This window comes from Neolamprologus multifasciatus, chromosome 7, assembly GCF_963576455.1.
Source record: "Neolamprologus multifasciatus chromosome 7, fNeoMul1.2, whole genome shotgun sequence".
In the NCBI taxonomy this organism is placed as follows: Eukaryota; Metazoa; Chordata; class Actinopteri; order Cichliformes; family Cichlidae; genus Neolamprologus; species Neolamprologus multifasciatus.
Genome location: NC_140445.1, coordinates 28354410 through 28374642, shown reverse-complemented (window position 1 = coordinate 28374642; position 20233 = coordinate 28354410). Strand labels below are relative to the sequence as shown.

At 39.2% G+C, this 20233-nt stretch overlaps 1 protein-coding gene across 2 annotated transcripts in view; it reads left to right on the top strand.

Annotated features, from left to right (window-relative positions):
* The window catches only part of LOC146514484 (matrix metalloproteinase-17-like), a 90636-nt gene that overhangs the window by 38045 nt on the left and 32358 nt on the right, over nt 1-20233 (top strand). For both annotated transcript variants that reach the window (XR_014875097.1, XM_085166459.1), the window contains exon 4: nt 18388-18674. Coding sequence is in view for 1 of the 2 variants with exons in the window: in XM_085166459.1 (XP_085022585.1) it covers nt 18388-18674 (287 nt within the window). In the remaining variant the exon portion in view is untranslated. The remainder of the gene's footprint in view (nt 1-18387; nt 18675-20233) is intronic.

The window sequence follows — 20233 nt, the reverse complement described above, 5'->3', positions numbered from 1 at the left end:
CTTTGTTTTACATGAAAAATGTTCGCGCCCCCATCCTCCCACACATTAACACATCCTCCAACCACACACACCCATATTCTGCTCCATTGCGGTTTATTTCACACCTCAAACATTTAGTAAACAATTAAGCCAATACAAGTAATCTGCAATAAATTACAGGTAGTAAGAAAATAAACTACTAACTCTTTTACGCTACGTCCACACCTACACGGGTATTTTTGAAAACGCAGCTGTTTCGTCCACGCTTAAACGGCGTTTCGAATCACCGAAAACCGAGATTTTTTAAAACTCATTTTTTGCGTTTACGTGTGGACGAGGAATACAGAGTTCGTCACGCAACGTCAAAGGTATGTGCCATGTCATGCTGTGCGCACGTTATTGTTTACATGAGATGAATTGCAGAATGGCAGATATTCATATTAACAGTATTTTCTCTATATCTTTGGTTTTTACATGCTTACACACACGCAGTTACTGTCCCTCTATTTACAAAGCAGAGGCGTCACAGTGTGATTATTTTACGTGTAGTTGTTTTTTTTTTCCTGTGTAATAATGTTCAACATTGCTATCAATACATTTTTTTTAAAAATGCCTCTCTGTGCAAAATGGGTTTAAAAACATAAACAACTGTGGGATACTGTTTGTCCGTGATTTGAACGAAGGGAACAAATCATGGCAGGATCAGCCTGATATTATTTTTATCCCACCGTAACTTTACTGTATAAAGATCTAACATCTCCAAAATGTCAGGAGTAGTTAGTCATTACAACAAGTGTTTGAACTAAAAATCAAGAATGTGGGATACTGTTTGTCCGTGTTTTGAACAGCCCCAATGAAGTGAAAACCAATTCTGCAGGGAAGACCTACCTTGGCACTTGTGCAGGTGAAACCAAAGGGAAGATATGCTTCACCATATTTTCTAGTCTTTGGCTTAGAATGAAGTTGGTTTGGAAACATATTCAGCGATGCTTCATCTCCTACTTTGCGTTTGTGTAGGCGCCCCGTGCAAGCAGTGTCCAAGCGTTTTGTTTTTTTCCTTTTCATACCGTGCCATGGCTCTGCCATGGAAATGTTAGTAGCCAAACGTGTATGCTTTAAACTACTCTGAACACTTGATTTCCTAAGTTATGTGCTTACCTCATCATGGTCATCGCTTTAGGCATACCAAACTTTGCGTTCCGAATACTCTAGAAATAAGCTCAATAAGTCGCCCTTTAACTGTTGCTAAATTCAGGCGTTCCCTGTGTTGTCATGAATTATGAGGTTTTATAAAGTATTGTATTTAGGTAAACAGGAAGCTGAAAATTGTTTGAAGATGCCAACCAACAAGAGTGGATAATGCCCTAGGTGTGCTTTAAAAAAGAAAATTCTGTAGTTTAAATTGTGATGCTTTTTTGTGTCGAGTCCGAAAGGTATTGAAGTGGTTTCTAATAATGTTTTGAAACATAATGAACCTGATCAATGTAGCCTTTTGATTTTTTTTTTTTTATGTTGTAAATAAGAGCAAATTGTAAGTCAAAAACCCTATAAGTGACTTTGACTGAATTACTAGCTGCAGTGGAACCTTACTTGGATGGCTATGGATGGGAGAAGTGATGAGCTATGCTGGTTTCAGTCAACAGAAATATTTCAAATGCTTTGAGGATAACGGTAACCATTGACCTGCTGTCATGGTCCTGTGTCTTTGACTCAGTGTTGAGTTTGGACTTTCAATGCCTGTTATTTAACATTTTCAGTTAGACTCTTATTTTGCTAATGTTGTGCAATTCGAGTTTTGTTGTTTTCAGGCTTTAGTTTTAGTTATGTGGGTTATGTTCACAGTTTGTATTTAGTTTCTTGTTTTATTTGTTTTCCCCATGGTCCCTGTCTTATTGTCAAGTCTCTCTTTCTGTGTTAGGTGTTTCTTTGTTTCTTTACATCTGCTTTTATTTTGGTAACCATGTCTTGTGTGTTGTTTCTGTTTTGCTTCCCCTGTCTTGTTTTTTTGGATTAGTTTCAGCTGTGTATCATTACCGTGGTGTGACCCATATTTGTGATTTCATTGGGAGCCTGACTTTGCTTTTATTCTTTGTTATTTTGTATTGTTGTCAGGATGTGTGTGTTCTGTTGGTAGGTTTTTGCTATCTTCAGCCTCAGTAAAGATTTGCTTTTTGTTCACTTTAAGTTAATCTTCAAGTCTGCATTGTGGGTCCCAAATCAATGCAATACAATTCATAACACTTCCCATCAGAGTCTTGCTAGGGTTCTTGCAAGCCACCCAGTAAATGAACAATAACCCTAGAACTGGTAAAGAAAGCAAAGAGGAGAGTATTTCTTTAGGCTGCCTTTGAATAAAGTTGGTCTGGTCATCCGTGACCATGTGAGGGACCAGAGAATATTGTTAGACCGTGTAGGAGGAAGCAGTGAAACATATGGTTGGTCTGTGATTTACCCACACTATCAGCATTCATTCAACATTGAGCTGCCATAATCTCTTGTGTGGGAAAGTGTGTGTGCAGAATATGAAATACATACATGAAATTTGACACACGGAAAGCCAGCACACAAGCGTAGACAAAATACAAAATATGCACATACTCACAGGTGTATGTGCATGTCTCTCTCCTGGTGAGCTTTAACTGTCTTTTTCTTCTTTTTGCCTCTTCTTTGCACCTCTGTCAATCAAACATCAGCTCACTCTACTCAGAAATAAGACAGCCTCGATTTCAGTCCAGTAAAACACCTTTGTATTCACAGCAGTCAGTGCAGATCCAGAGAGATTGTTAAGGTGCAGATTTTTAGTAATTTACTATAACAAAGTATTGAAATTCTGCATAAACTGGCCTCTATTGGGTGTTTTTGGTTGAAGCTGTAATGCTTGCACAGAAATATCCCTTCTGCTTGGTTTAGAAGTTTTTTTTTATCACATTATTTGTTGTACCTCTGCTTTAATTAGATTTTATGAGTGAATAACAGAATGTGTGGCTATCAGCTAATGGGTTGGATGTAATGTGACAGCCGTATAAAATGTTTATTTGCCAAGAAGAAAGAAGAAAGAATAATATTTATATATCTGAAATTTACATGTTGCAGCATACATTAATTTGAATTATTTCATCATGCAGTGAGAATGTGGCGAAATCTTTATTGATGTTACATTAATCTGAGCAAACAACAAAATGCTAACCACACAGATGACTAAAAATAAAGAGGATAAATATACACATTGCTCACAAGAAGTCAAAATAACCTAGAAGAAGAACATCGTGTTTTTGGCAAAGTGGTTCTTCTTACATATTCCATTTCAATAAAGCAAGAAGAAAGTAAAGGTGAAGATATCTGAAGGGAAAATATAAATAAATAAAAAACCTGATCATTAAATAAAACATACAGCTTTGGAGTTTAAGGGACTTCAAACAATGAGTTGAAACAAAACTGCAAGTACAAAATAAAAGTGATAATATTGCATAATATTTTATAAAATTCCTTTGGCTTACCTCAGTGACTCATAATTTTATGGTTCATTGTACAGCTACTTCAGGAGAAAGCTTAAATTAGCATGTACCCACACCAGGCACGGCTATACCCCCTCACCACTGTCCCGCTGGCCTGTGCTCGCACTGCACTTAGTAATCAGCAGGATCAATTTGTCCCCACAGCTCAGCTCCTCTCTCATATTCACATTTTGGGGTTTATTTTATGAAGCACTGGTCCATCTCACATATTTGTCATTAACAATAGCCAGAACTGTGGTGTATGGATGACATAGTGGTGTCACTTCACGGCAAGAAGGTCCTAGATTTGAATCCAGTCTGCAGCCTTTCTTTGTGGAGTTTGGAATATGGGAGGAAGTGGGGACACAGGGGAGAATATGCAAAGGCATGCAGGGGATTAAGTTAATTGTAATTGTGTGTATGGCTGTTTCTACCTGTGACAATCTGTAACCTTGGCAAAGTGTACCATGACAGCTGGGATGGGCTCCAGTCGCCCCCTCAATTAGATAAGTAGAATAAAATGGATGGATGGTCTCGATAAAGAGATTTTTACCCAGGCAGTTGTAGGTTAGGGTTCGGTAGTGGTCAGGGAACAGTTCACTTAACTCCAGGAGACAGCACCCAGCGATCACAGTACTCAAACAAACCCTCTTGACGGGTCCAAAGCTGTCACACACTGAACAGATAGGCTGGCGTGTGTATCTTCTTAAGCCACAAATAACTTTGTTGCTGATGGCTGGTCGTTATTGGGCATTCCGTGATCTAGTTACCTAGGTAACCTTCTAATTTATTTACAACCAGGTTATATGTTAGTCAACAGTATCCTTCCCTGGATACAGGATCCTTATTCTTTAGTCACTCAATGCTGATTCTGTTTTCTCTCTCTCTCTTTTAAAGGGTCTCTAGTCGTCACATTGCTGTGAATTTTTTTCCTGCGTGGATCTAGTTTTTTTGTTTAATTAAATTAAAAGTGATTCACAATATAGTAAAGTTTGCCATATTTAATGCACAGTTACCATTCTTGCATTAAGACTGTAATGGTTCAGTTTTGTCTTTGTCATACAAGATGCAAAAGCAAGAAATAACTGCTTGTAATAGCAACAGAACATCAATAAATAAATATTATTATTATTATTGATATTGCTGATATACAAACAGCAAAAATCAACATACAGAAAGAAATGGTTTTGATAAATGGTTATAGATTTTAAGTTCCACGACTGAGATATGCTTTCATGTTCTGCAAAATCATAAGCTTGGTTAACAATGATTATGCAGTATCTGTTTCTACTGAAGACTATATTAATATTAATCACATCCTTTCAGGTTTTAACGAAGGAATCACGGTTAATGCTTAAACAGAACTTTGATTTTTCTACTGGTGTTCATAGAGACATACACGTTCATTATATGCAGCATTTCATTTGTGACTCTTTCGGTGTCCCTCATCAAGCTAAGGTCTTCACCGTTATATATGGACTCTTTAATTAAAACGTCACATTAAGTTACAGTGAGAAGCAGAGACTCGCCCACTCGCTCCTGATTTAGCTCACCTCAGCACATTGACGGCATCTGATTGACTGGCACTTCACAGTCTCCCCTGCTTGTTCACACACATCATTATGTTCTGGAAATGTGCTAGGAGTAGGTGATGAGAGGTGGGTGTCAGATACTTCATGCAAAGGAATAAAGATAAGGGGCTAAGCTATTTATTTTAGCCTCTTAGAATTAAAGAATGCATTTTTGCACAATAGAAATGAGTAAGTGATTTTGGCTATGTTTTTTTTTTCCTTTGAGAGCCTCTTTGCTAAGCTTGAGCCCTTAATCCCAATTTAACTCCTGCTTACCTCTTTCCTTTTTCTGTTGCACACACGCCGACACACCACGCTTCACTCAACCAAGTATGTTATAGACATCAACGGCCTAGTTGTGTAACAGCTCACTGTTAGCTCATTACCTCATATTGTTAGGCCATTATCACAGCAGACAGCCATTAGCAGTCCCACTGATAACTCAAACAGATAGGTGTAGCGAGCTGAGCAGAGCTGAGAAAAAAACAAAAAACTAAATGGGGAGGATGATGAGAATAACAAAGAGAAGAGGCAAACGTGAAGAGCAAGATTGCATTTTCCCCCCCTCTACATTCATTAAATCATGCAGCTAGATTTTATTGGATTGCAAAGTCACCAACTCCCATCCATCTCTTTAGACTTGCACTATCATCTTTCTAATCAAGTAAATGAACAGAGTACAAGAACGAGCGGCGTAGGAGCCCAAACACAGCCTTAATGACCACGAAAATGAATGTAGGTCCACAATGGCATCATTCTCTTTACATATTGCGATGTATCATCATTATATTTATGCCCTTTTAGGGTACAGCCATACTAATTTGTTTTAGTTTTAAAATGTGTAACTTTTTATACATTTACGCCTAGCATCCAAATAGAGACTTTTAGAAACAGTGCTGATCTAGTGAAAATGCTGGCACCCACATTCACTTTTCCTTAATGGGTCTCATAGCTAAAATACACTAATTATGCTCACATACTTTTACTGATTTTCCTCTTCCTTCGGGGTGATCAGTTTCCCATTCCTAGCCTTCCTTTGCCAGTAGATAATCTCACCCTATTTGCTTTGCTATGACTCCTAACCTACGTTTTCCATGATGCCAAATCAAGCAAACCAACATCTGGTCAACCAGTCATCTGCTTTCTTGCATCAGCATACCCAGTGCATGTGAATGATCTTGTGATCTTTTCAGAGACAGAGATTATTCCTGACATTGTGCTAAAACACTAGTCTGGACAGAGCTTGTTTGATTCTTAGAGCTGTGTTTTAAAATATAGATACAAGATAAAGATGTGGTTAGATTTCAGCTTCGAAATATTAAAGAAAAGGACAGGATTTGCTTTCACTAACATTACAAGCATTGAAAAGCTCCATATTTTGCTGCTGAATTCCTCCTCATCCAAATATAACTACCTCAGACACCCTTCACAACTCAGCCAGCAGTAAATCTTTATTTTTTTTAATAAATGGAACCGGGGGGGGGGGGGGGGGGGGGGGGAGAAATCTGCACATATAATGCTACTGTTCATCCGCAGTACTCATCATGAGAATGGAAAAAAAAACAAAAGAGATTCCAAACAGAGGTGGCACTGGAGGAAAGTGACAAAGATGCGAGAAATATGTGCAAACTTAATTCCATTCTACATATTAGAATACATACATTAAGACCCCAGTAGCACAGGTTTGGAGTAGGTCAGTAGGTCACCAACTAATAACCAGTGGTTGCTAGGGAAAAATGTTTATTCCCTGACTGGTTGTCAGTGGTTACTGGAGATTGCTGGCAGTCACTGTGAAATCGATTGCCAAAAGCAACAGACTCGCAGACTTAGAGACTGGTCACTGACCTCCTGGTAGCGGCTGGTTGCTAGAAACTATATATTAACTAAACTATAAAAACTATGTATAAATTATCAGAAAATTATTAAAATAATGACATGCAATCTGTTAGGTGGGATTTTAAGGCTCTTTAAACTTCTTAAGCAATTTTAAGCATCCTTAAAGATCTCTGAACTCATCGCATGATGATCCAAGACAGTTCTCTCTTCCCACACAGATCATCCATACCACAATTCACAGATAGTCTGTATGAGACGAGAAGACATATAAATGAAATCTCAATTTAAAACAAAGTTTTTTTGGGAGGGGGGTTTGTACATGGTGTTTGTGTTACACTGCTGAAATGATGGGCCAACTCATCTCCCGTGCAACATATTTATTTTTACAGAAAACTGTAAAGACAGAAAAATGTCTGATTAATCAGTTCTTTCGGCGCACAGACCGTACGCTGCCTCTTCACCACTGACACTACTTCTTCTTGTGTAGCTGGCATTACTTTATACAATTAGCTTATACAGTTTCATATTCACATGCACCACTCTTATAAACTGCTTAAATCACAAAAATACATTTTACTATACGCATGAATAACATAGTGAACTCTCATTACAGTTTTATCTTGTTTTTACTTCTGTTTTGATCTATTTATGAACCTGTCTTCTTAACTGTATTTATCAAACTAATCTCTTTCAAATAAATGTTTTTCTTAACATATTTTTATAGCATTCACTCTTCATGAACTAAACATAAAGCAATTCACATTTTCTCTTATTGTGCAAAATATATATCTTGTGGCTTTAACCCAAAAATACACCTGCAATGAACTCACAAACTTTAGGTACAGTCTAACACTTGGATCGGCACAGGCTAACAACTGGACCAACTTGGAAATTAGATCTTTAGCTTAACATTCACCACAAACAAGACATTTATCATTAATTGCCACTGCTGTCTGTCACTTTTATAACATCTGTTTATATTATCAACCACTCAGCTTACCTGTAAAGACAGAAAAATGTCTGATTAATCAGTTCTTTCGCCGCGCAGGCCGTACGCTGCCTCTTCACCACTGACACTACTTCTTCTAGTGTAGCGTCAGCTACCGATGCGTACAGGACTGCGCGCCCTCTGCTGGTGGACCTTATACAACAGTAAAACTGACATTACAGTGGCCTTACTAAAAGAAAATGTCTCTGAGCATAAAATAAAATGGGGGGCTACTATTTTCATGTCTCTGTCTTTAACATAGTGCCACACTTGCACAAACACAGGTTTACTCTGCTGGACGGAATGAATGCCATCAGTAATAAACTGTCTTCTCAGCCCAGGTAGAATGCACCTTGCATTTATCTTATATATACATATATGAGAAATGCCTATACTATACTGTAGAGCAAGCGTGCCTCCCAGAACAAATGAATCAATAAAATTATATTTTTATTGCACCTGTCATACGGGTTAGCACAGTTCAAAGTGCTTCACTGATGAATGGTCACAGGACACAAGACGCACAAACCAAAGAATGAAATAAAAAATAAATTGAAAAGATAAACATGGAAATGACAAAGAATAAAAACAGGATTAAAAGCATCAGTAATAATGCTGATTATAGAAAAGAGTTTGATCAAATCTAGACTAAAAGCTGGTTAAAAGAGACTGAAAGAAATCAACACTGAAAGCTATAACCTGCCATAATTCTGGCACTGCGAAGTTCTCTGAAATTGTTTCCCTCTCCTGGCATTTGAGGCCACTAACCTGTGAAATTGCTTGGTAGATCCTTAAGAATAACTATAACACCGTTATCCTATTAGGGACCCAGATTTCACATCAGCATCGTAGAGTCGGTGACTGCAATAAACAGGAAAGAAAGAGAATGAGAAAAGAGGGAGATGCAGACTGAAAGGGGGAGAGACCGATATTTTTGGAAGAGGGTAGACTCACGCAGAGCCTTTTTAATTTAGTGACTTTCATCTTCAGCCTAAATGACATGGTGTGTGTGTGTGTGTGTGTGTGTGTGTGTGTGTGTGTGTGTGTGTGTAAGAGATATATATCTGAGAATTTTTTGGTTTAATACACAGTCTGAGTCTGTCTGTGGAATATTTTCCAGTTTTTGTGAGTCTGTGTCTCAGTGTTTGAGCCACATTATACATGTGTGCATCTAAAATGCATATGAATCACCATCTGCTATATGAGCTTTCAATTTGCAGGCTAATCAGCTTATGTCTACGGAGGGTAGTGGAGCACAGGAGGTGAATATTAGGTGTGTGTGCCTGTGTGTTTGCGTGCACATGTACTTTTTAGCATCACTTTTGATGTCAGCTCATGTCTCTGTGGAGCAGCAAAACCACAGGAGGTAAAAACCTGCTGAGAGGCTGAAGGCGGGGGACAGCAAAAGAGGTTTCTTCATGTTTTTCTCTCCCTCTCTCTGCATTTTGCCATCACGCTCCACTTTCCTCCCTGCCTGTCCTCAACTGAATCATCACTCTGTGTTTTTGCCTGCAAAGGTCTTTAAGAAATATGCGGAAATTAAAAGTCAAACAGGTGAAATGTAATAAGAGTGTGTGTGTGTGTGTGTGTGTGTGTGTGTGTGTGTGTGTGTGTGTGTGTGTGTGTGTGTGCGCACGCCTGCCTGTATCAGCTTAGGTTAACACACACAGCATGGACACAGATACACACCTCCCTGCACAAAGTCTAGTTTGCTCTTACTTATTTGTCAAATGGAGGTCCAAATTATGCCATGGAATTAACCTAGTCATTAAAATTAACTCAACTTAATCAGCCTTCTGTCCATCCAACAAATTTCAAAGCCTTAATCAGGTATTCCTAATTCGTTGCAATAAGCACAATGTGCTCCTTCTGGTCCCAATTCCTTTATCTTCTTCCACCACCTTAGAGACTTAAAAGTCCACAGTCCAGTAATCCGGAAACTTCCAATAACCTGTGGCTTATGTGTAATTATCAAAAAGGAGGAGGTGTGATCAAAAGGTTCAGGGAATCAGCCTCTAAAAATCAAAAACCTAACCTGATTTTCCATCCATTTTTGGTTTTTTAATATCTTTTTTTTTTTCGTCCACCCTTGTTAATGGCCTGTATTTGTATAGTGCTTTACTAGTCCCTAAGGACCCCAAAGCGCATTACACAACCTGTCATCCACCCATTCACACACTGGTGATGGTAAGCTACATTGTAGCCACAGCCACCCCGGGGCGCACTGACAGAGGCGAGGCTGCCGGACACTGGCGCCACCGGGCCCTCTGACCACCACAAGTAGGCAACGGGTGAAGTGTCTTGCCCAAGACTGTCCAAGCCGGGACTCGAACCGGCAATCTTCCGATTACAAGGCGAACTCCCAACTCTTGAGCCATGATTGCCCCAATCGTCACCATGGCTGCTGTTTTACAATCTTTTCCTGTGTTTCAACACTTTGATCCAGGGACAGGAGAGTAATCGGGACAGTCAGTCAGATTTTTGATGGGCCGGTTCACGTTCTCCTCTCTCTTGGGCCAGTTTAGTGGGGAAAAATTATTTTGACAATTACTTTATTTTCTTCACAATTTCAATTCTTCTAGCAGTGCAACCCCTGCATCACAGTCGATCAGATTGGTTCTACCATCTGAGAGATTTCTCCCCTCCCAAATGTTTGAGTTGCTTGGGCCTATTGAATTAAGCGTCAGTCAGTGATTAGAGAGAGTAAAAAGTGGTCAGGGGAGGCTGAAACAAACAAAAGTGTTGGAGTAAGATGTTGCCAAATGTGCTAAGTTAACTAGCCTGTTTACCAGAGGACAGACCCCAGTTGCAAGGTTATTAGCCTAGTTTAGGCTAATAAGTTCAACATGTAACCAATGAATCAGAGATATTAAGAGGAAAACATTGTTTTAAGGTCCCAGTATGATCTGTGTAATATTGCATAACAACTTTTAATGGCATGTTTTTGGAGCATCAGAGCTGCTGATATGCCCGCACAATGCTTCTGATCCCGATAAAAAGAGGCCATGAGTAAGGGGACAGTCTTTACAGAATTAAGTGATTTAGTTATTTAAGTCATTTATTCTAGTGTAGAATATAACACAGCGAGAACAGACATGATTGATTCTAAATGGCATCAAGACATTCAGAATATATCCACATAATGGTAGGTAGCCTAATTTTAGCCTATTAAGACAAATTACCTATATTGTGCAGCACAAATGAACTGTGAACTATTATGATAGAAACTTTTTAAAAAAATTAAATACATTTCTCTATGGTGAGAAAAAGAAATGGGCCAGTCTTTGGCCATGAAACTCCCAGGTTACCAGGTTAAAAAGGGGCAGTACCTGGCCCCTGCTTTTGTCCACCTTATTTTTAATTTACTGCTAGTGGACAAAGTCCAAAAAAGGAAATTTAAGTTACTGTATGTGCTGATGTCCGTAAAAAAAAAAACAGAAAGAAAACCTCCTGCATTTTCAATGTGCTTTGTGCAGGCACGCAATGGCAGGATGGAAAGCAGTTGTAGTTGTTTCTGCTGAATGTTCTCCCTCAGACGCCTCAGGATGCTACGTGAGAACGCGTTGACAGTCTCTGCCTGTGGACAGCAATTCACAGTGCGCAATGAGCACCTTCCTAGTCTCCACATTTGACACACTGCCTTCTGGCTTGGAAACTATGGACTCTTCAAAAGAAAATTGCTGCAAACTGCTCAATTTTAGCCACAGACCCAGGTGTCATCACTGAAGATGGTCCTCCACGTGAAATCTTAGCCAGTTGATACAGAAGTTGCTGTTTATGCACATACTTGTAGTGAAATTGCGGGGCGTGCAATGTGGGTGGTCAGAGCAGTGCTTGCAGAGGATACTGCATGTCTGGATGTACACAAGTATTTTTGTAAAATAGAGATTTTCCACTTAATTTTGAAGAGCTGTCAAGCTGTCAATAGGTGGCAATATAACCTAACTGGAATTTGCCAATCAGACACAATAACAAACAATACATGGAACTAAAGAGTTGTTACATACGTACTCTAATCTAACGTTGTACAAAGAAAAACAACAAATGGAACAGCACAAACTACATCTGGAAGATGGCAGCTAGTACAGCTGATAAGAAAGCCAGAGTTGGATATGGAAGTATTTTGCATTTGAGGTGGGAGTAACTAAGGTATGAAAATTGATTTGCAAAAGGCAATGTACAAATGATGTTACTGCATTTCTTGAACTAACTGAGAAAAATATTCCAATTTAGTGAAGCACTTAGAAGACCACCATCCAGATGTGTTTAAAGAATTCAAGTTGACAATGTTTGCTACAGCTGGCACTGCCGTTGTGAAATCAACGTTTTAACCATTGGATAAAATGTTTCCAGTCTTAATCATTAAAATTTCACTCTGTCTTTCCAACAAAATATAATGCTAACAACTATAGTAATTGTCTTGCCATCATATCAATGAGTTTTTAATGAAGGAGTTTATGTTTGAGTACATGGGATGATCATTTTGTTTTGGTATTGAATTGGATATGAAGAACCATGTAACTCTACTGTGTACTGTGACCAGCTACTAAATGTCTGGCAGCATGACATCTGTAGTATGAACATGCCAGGGAAGATTACCTTATTTAAATTTGGTTCATTGATTATCATCATTGTTCTCTGAATGCTTTGAGGAACTAGCAAGTTCCTCAAAGGGAAATAATTTAAAAATGGGTTTAATTTTGCAGGGTGTGGGGCCTGTTGTGAAGCTTGTGTCTGCTCTGTGCAGAACTCACATTTCACCATCAGTTCTCAGTTAATGTAAATGTCATTTTTGCAATATGACAAAGACATTAACATAAACCATTTTTTTCTTAAATATTTCCATTTATCAGTGACGACTTCATTATTTTGTGCTAAGTTGGTGTAACTGCCAGCTAAAGAAAAGAAACATCCTCAAACCTCTAATTTTCTACTCCTCAGTTCACACCCATGTATCGCCGGCATTAAGAGGATAGTATCTAATCTGCTTCCTCCCTTTCGCTCTCTTTCATGCACGCTCCCTCTCTCGTGCACCTCCGTGCTGCCTTACAAGCCTGCAACAGAAGCAGCTTTTAAAAAGCTTTTGTAGTGAGGAACATTTTTTGGTGGATGAGGAAAGGAGACATCTCTGTCAGAGATGGAAATGTGTCTATGTGATCACTGATCCCTCTGAGTGTAGTAGCCCCGAGAAACGCTGAAACATAAGGAACTCGTCATTCTCATAGCGAATAGGCTGCTTGACTCTGACTAAAGTTAGAACTGTGGAAGATGAAGCCACAGGGAGTTGTCAGAAATATTTCTGTAATAGGAGAGTTGCTGTGTTTTTGCTTGTTATGCTCCCTTTTGCTCACTCTCCCTTATAGTATGTGTCAGTTTTTCTTATGATGATGATCATCTATCCACTCCCTCCCTTCATCCTGTTCACTATCGTATCTTTTGTTTGAAGATTGGACAGTGTGTACTTCTGAAATATAATAGTTTGTCACTTTGTGAAATTACTAAAAACAAAATGTAGAATTGTATTTTTAAGTTGTTTAATGCTTAACAAAGTTTAGTCCACAAGCACACGTTTTACTTTTGGAGACAAGAGCAGTGTCTTTCTCCGACTCCCATTGCACATTGGCAAACACGCTGCTAGTCAGCATTGCTCACCTGAATTACAACTTTGTTTGTAGAGGGTATGTATTAACTTTCAAGCTTCTGTGATAAGCTGTCAGGTTTGGCAGGAATTCACACAGCAGCCTCGGTGCTCAGACAAGTGGACAAACAGTATGTGTCTTTCTAATTCACAGGGCGCAGAGCACCGCAGGCTTTTTATTTGGTGTAGCAATTACAGAATTTAAAAGCAAGGCTGAATGAGACTGAGATATACTTGAAATGGACAGTAGACAAAGCTGTTGAAATCCCTAAATGTGAGAAAATGCCATATGCCAGAAGCCCATTATCACTAGAAAAGTGTGGCTGCAAAGGACTTGCCAGAACAAACTGCCCCGGGAGCTCCCAGAATGTAGAGAAAAGAAAAACAAGAAAAATGAATGAACTTTTAAAAAATGATCATAATGAACCACTGTTCTTCATCCGTTCTTGAATGGCAAAACAAAGGGGAAACGATTCAGTCAGAGGAATGAGTCATCATCGATCAACAAGTCCTTAATCATAAAGAATTCAAGTATGAACTGAAACAAATGTCAAACAGAAGGTTTGCTTGACAGGAGATTTGGCTTTTAAGGTGACAAATTCAACAAAAGAAGAGATGGGAATGACAATAGAGGTTTTTTTTCTTTCTTGGAATTGTTTGTAGTGACAGAAGCTCCATCTCTGAACTTATTTGTGACCTAAATGTTTACAGTGATTGTCACACTGTGAGTTTGGCAGGCCGATAACTGGATCAGCTTGTCTAAGCTGTTCATACATACCAAGGATTTTGTTGTGGAGCTAGATTTTTGCAGCATAAAGGGCAGACGAGGCCAAGAGGGGCAAGTAACACACTGAGATTCTGGAAAAGAACAGTTGTAATCCTGTAGATTTAAGCCTTTATGTGTCTTGCAGCAGCCCAGATTACTGGTACTAACAGCAAGGCTGGTCTAGACAGACATTTTCTTGAGCAACCACTTTGTCAGAAATAAATTAAAAGAAAAACTAGAGTATAAGTATATAGCTTAAACAAACTGACTAATGCTTTGATTTTAATTAAAATCTTTTTTCCCCCTCATAATGCCAGTAAAGTAGGTTCCCTCCCTGTGCATCCTGTCACCTGCCTATCTCTTGCCTATGTGGACATTTCCTGTTGATCAAATCTATAGTATGTGATGGAGAAGCATCACATACTATAATTTCATGCCTCATAGGACCATTTGAGCCTACTTTCTTAAATCTGTGGTGGAGATTTTTTTTATAAGTGGATTAAAACATCATCCAAACAGAAAAACAGTGTGGTGTCCCTTGAGTAAAGGAGAATTAATTTGTAAGCCAGTTTATCCAGGATTTAATGAAAAGCCACAGCTCCGCTGAAGTTCAGCTCACTCTAAAGGTGTTCACCTTCAACTTCCCCTGCATGGTTTATATTTACCCACATTTGCCTTTTTTATGGGTTCTGTTTCCTCTTTCATGTAAATTGCAGCACAAATGAATGCAATGCAGGTGGTCTGACAGATGGTCATTTTTGCTTTGGTGCAGGTACGTGTAAAAGTTGTGTTACCCAGAGCTTGTCTCACACGACGATGTGCGCCTATCTGCATTTTCAAATTGCCTTCTTTAACATGTCATTCCTGCCTCAAGGAAATTCCCAGTATGGAAAACTGGGACTTTATTATATAAAACTATTCAAGAGGTCTAGCTAAAATAATACAGTTAGGTGTTTAAATATTTTTTCTAATTTTACTTTTTTTTCCAATTTTAAATGAAACAACTCAGATGCAGTTGAAGTGCAGACTTTTAGCTTTAATTCAGTGGGTTGAACAAAAAGATTGCATAACAATGTGAGGAACTAAGGCATTTTTTCCCTTTTTAAACAATCCCTTTATTTCAGGGGCTCAAAAGTAATTCGACAAATTAAATAACTGAAAATAAAATGTTCAGTTTTAATACACAGACTGAGAGATGCGATTTAAACAGTTCTTTATTTATCCACACCGGGTGCCCTATATACACGGGGGGGGGAACACTGTGGTTCAAGGTCCACAGGGTCTGGGAAACACAAAGGCTTCACATTCGCTCCGCTCCTCGTCCACACCAACTCCACACCAAGCAGTTCCACTCACGCTCAGGGGTCCAGGGGTCACGGTACGAGATAGACCCGGGAAACCTATTCACAGAGACGAGGGTTACTCCAAAGCAAGCACGAGAAACGACTGAATTCTGCAGAGCCGGGCAATACTAAGTAGAGTGCCTCAATAATAACAGCTCAGTGCCTGAGAGATGGCAAACAAATGTGGAATCACAGGTGATCAGCTGCAGGTGTGTGTGGGCCACAGGCGGGAGCTCAATCTGAGCTCCGCCCAGGCAGAGAGACAGGAGAGAGGGACCGAGGCGAGCTAGAGAGGGGATGGAAAAGACAGACCAAAAACATTTGTGGCCACACTGGGCTGGCTGGGCAGGCACAGGGACCATGACAGAAAACCCTTTGCTGACATCAGCCTGAAGTCTTGAACTCATGGACATCACCAGATGCTGGGTTTCCTCCTTTATAATGCTCTGCCAGGCTTTTACTTCAGCGGCTTTCAGTTGCTGTTGTTTGTGGGCCTTCGTCTCCGAAGTTTAGTCTTCAAGTGAAATGCATGCTCAATTGAATTAAGATCAGGTGACTGACTACTGCTTCTGTCCTGTGTCACATCATCAATAAACACTGTCATTGAAATCAATAACATTTTTATGCCCAAGCCATTGTCTGCCTCCACTGTATATTATAGACGATGTGGTATGCTTTGGATCATGAGCTGTTCTGTGGCCTGTTTCGAATTTTTCCAACAGAAAGTCTCTTCTCTGAAATAAAAAAACCAAACAACAAAAACAAACACACTAAAAGAGCACATGGACTCTGAAGGGATGATGATTTGGAGTTTTACAGCCACAGGACCTCTTGACTTTGTATACAGAGTAGCTCATGGTCGTGCAAAGTATTAAAGAGTTAAATGTAAGGCAATCTGCCTGACAGCTAAAATTTAGCTTTAACTGGGTTCCAAGGACAACAGCAAACCTACAACAGAAAGTCCACTTATCCAAGCTGGAGCCTATCCCAGCTGTCTTAGGGCAAGAGGCAGGGCACAGCCTGGACAGGTCAACAAGTCTGTTGCAGGGTTAACACATAGAGATAGACAACCATTCGCACTCACATTCATAACTATGGGCAATTTAGAATCACCGATTAACCTAACCCCACTAACTGCATGTCTTTGGATTGTGGGAGGAAGTCGGGGTACTCAAAGAGAAGCCACGCAAACTCTACACAGAAAGACCCCGGCCTGATAGTAGAATTGAACTCAGGACCTTCTTGCTGTGCTAACCACTGCACCACCGTGCTGATTGAAATGTTGTGGCGGGACCTTAAGAGAGCTGTGCATAAGCTGTGGGCGTAAAGGATAGTAACAGGAATGTGCCATAATTTCTCCACAATGATGTAAGAGCAAATACATGCAGCAATAACACACAAACACACACACAAATTAAAATAAAAAATAAAAAAAATAATGTATTGGCATGTTATTCCTTCACTTATCCATGATACTAGCCTGAAGCTAGTTGTAATGGGAGGATAAGGTGGCATTCACTCTTCTTATACTCTGTCAGTATCACACGCTGATTAAATTTCCTAGAGCAGCCTGCAATGGCAAAATGGCTTCTTGTATTTAGACAAAGTGCGCTTGTAGGGACAAAGAGGGTAAGTGCATCATGTAGAAGCAGAGATGAAGGAGGGGGCGAAGGCTGATGGATGGAAAGAAAAGAAAAGAGATCGCAGAGACAATGAGAGAATGAAGAGGAAAGGGGAAATGGGTGGAGAGGAGGTGGGCAAACTTAGTTTGACATTTGAGTGGTTTTCTGTTCATTTCTGTACTGTTTCTACTGTAGCTATCAGAAAGGATTGACTTCAGAGATGTTATACTGATTGGTAAATGAAGAATAGAGAAATGTAAGAACAGGGTAAGGCTTGTAAGGTGTTCCCAACAGCTGATGCCAATGTCGCGAATGCACATTGTATTCTCCAGATATTGGGACGTAAGTGGCAGCAGCATCTAACCATGATTTTTTTTTTTTTTTTTAAGTTTAAAACACACACACACACAAATCACAGAATCAGGATTTTTTTTGTGCAGGTGGCAGACATTATTTAGTCGATCTTCATGCTCTTAGGCAGTCCAGAGCTCCCTACATCTTGTACTTCTTTTTCCTTTTTCGAATTTTCCTCCTGTGCTTAATCACCTACTCACCAGTCTTTTATTCATTTTACTTCTGAGGATACCATTTCAAACAAGATTGTTAGTTTTAATTCAAAAGGGGCCTATTATGCTAGTTTCTAGTTTTGTATTTTTATGCTGAACTCCATTAGAGTAGCTTTTTATGAGTCACAGCTCAATGCAGCATTTCAGTGGAACCACTAAAACAACCTCACTTTTCCCTTAAAGGCAGCTTTGTTTTGATTGGTAGCCCCTCATAAACTGAAGATTTGAACAGCTGGTGGGCAGGTTACTGTGTGTAAAGCTAGAAATGTGTGTGAGATTACCTAATTAGGGCTCTCCCATCTATATATCATGAACACCCAAGAGTAATAAAAGGTTGACCTTTTAGCTCACAGGCATGACTTGTACCAATGAGGATCCACCCTTGTATCAGTATATACATAGCTGTGGCTAGTTCTAGTCTTTTCCTTCTCACAGTTACCCTGTCCATTATCAACTTTTTTTTGTCGGCATCCCATCCATTTTCTTCATTAGTCACCTCAACTCCTTTTTCACACAGTTCTTCTCCCTCTCCTTCATTATATTTGATATACTTCTTTTCTCCACTTTCTCTCCCTCTCTCTCAGAGTGCGGACTTTCCCTAAGGATTCTGCCTTATTGGGCAGGGACACTGTTCGAGCCCTCATGTACTACGCCTTGAAGGTCTGGAGCGACATTGCACCACTTAACTTTCATGAGGTGGCTGGAAGTAATGCAGACATCCAGATCGACTTCACTAAGGCTGACCACAATGATGGATACCCCTTTGATGGGCCGGGGGGCACAGTGGCACATGCATTTTTCCCTGGAGAGAGGTTTACGGCTGGAGATACACACTTTGATGATGACGAAGCCTGGACCTTCAGATCTCCAGGTAAGTGAAGTTGCAGTATGCTATTTTAAATTGCAGCATCTGCTATATTTATAAACTATCTGGTGCCAGCAACACAAAATAAGACACTTTTATTTCCTTTTTTAAATGTTCAAAATTAGTTTAATGTTTGAATTTAAAAAGGGGCTTTTCAGGCAAACAATTCATTACTTAAAAAAAATTCAGTCTATTCAGTTTGCATTGCCTGCCTGTTAAATTCTTTATTGATTTTTAAAATCGTACTCTTGCTCATTACTTTAAATTGCCAAAGTACTGTACGTCAAGGACCCCTTCAGTGCCTGGGTGTCTACTTTCATTGGTTATTTGATCTCTGCTGGTTATTACAAGATCTTGACTACCAAACATAGGTGATCAGTGTTTGCAGGTTCCAAACTGTGGAACTACTTTGATGTCAAAAAACAGTTTTTGTACCAGGTTCTAAATGTTTTTATTTCTTCTGTAAGGGGTTAACACAAAGCACTGGGTAAGTGGCAGTATGAGGAATTCTTGCCACTTTCTATTTCCTTGATTTCATGTTATCTGAGTAATTTGAGGGATAGCCCTATGTAATCTCTACTACGTAAGTGGAAAACTTCTTACTATGAACCTACTGACCAATCAATTATCTGGAAAACAAGGTCACAATTCCTGGAAGAGCACACGGGTCTCTCTGCACAGTAGTAAATAGTCTTTAATGTCTCTTTGTTCCCCTGATAACCATCATTATTAAATATAGATTCTTACACACAACCTTATTCCAATATTTATTTATTCTGTAGACAGAAAACAATTTTACAGATATTTTGTTGTCCTAAATGCATTAATATATGATCAGAAAACAAGATACCTATATTCAAGTTGCTGTAGATTAACCCAACATTTGAAGTCTATATTTAATCTTTGCTCTCACAACATTAAACACTACTGAGGCTACATCTGAAAGAGTACAAACTAAAACTCTCCTTCAAACAGGCTAAACTTTATTAACATAGTAGCCATTTTAGCAAACAAGGTGCTTAAAGTGCACCCTTTTAACACTATATTATACAGTTGCTCTCCTGCCAATAAACTTAGCAACTAACTTAGCAAGTTGATAACCAGCTTTGTGTGACCACTTGTCCTAATTGCCAAGTGAAGCCAAATAGCAGAAGACATCCTGTGTATACTGAAATCAAATTGTAGTACGGGCTCTGGATGTTGTCACTTGTTTACAATTGCCAAACTGATCAGCAATTTGCTGCTTATTGTAAACCTTCTAGAAATCAACATCAAAATAATTTGCTTATTATTGGCTGTTTGAACTCTGACACTTCTGCATTCACCTCAGTTCAAAGGAAAAGAAAATGGCACTCTATTATCTACTGGCTGTATATCGTGTTTCATCATTATTTATTTGTTTGTTTGTCCTGTTTCAGTTCACTCCCTATTTAAGTCATTATCAAAATGGATTATTAACCTGAGTCACATTGATTATTAGCTGTTTTCCGATGTGTTAATACTGTCACCACCACACATTTAGCCAGTGAAACATGTTCATCCAGTGTGTTTCTTGCTCTGAATTG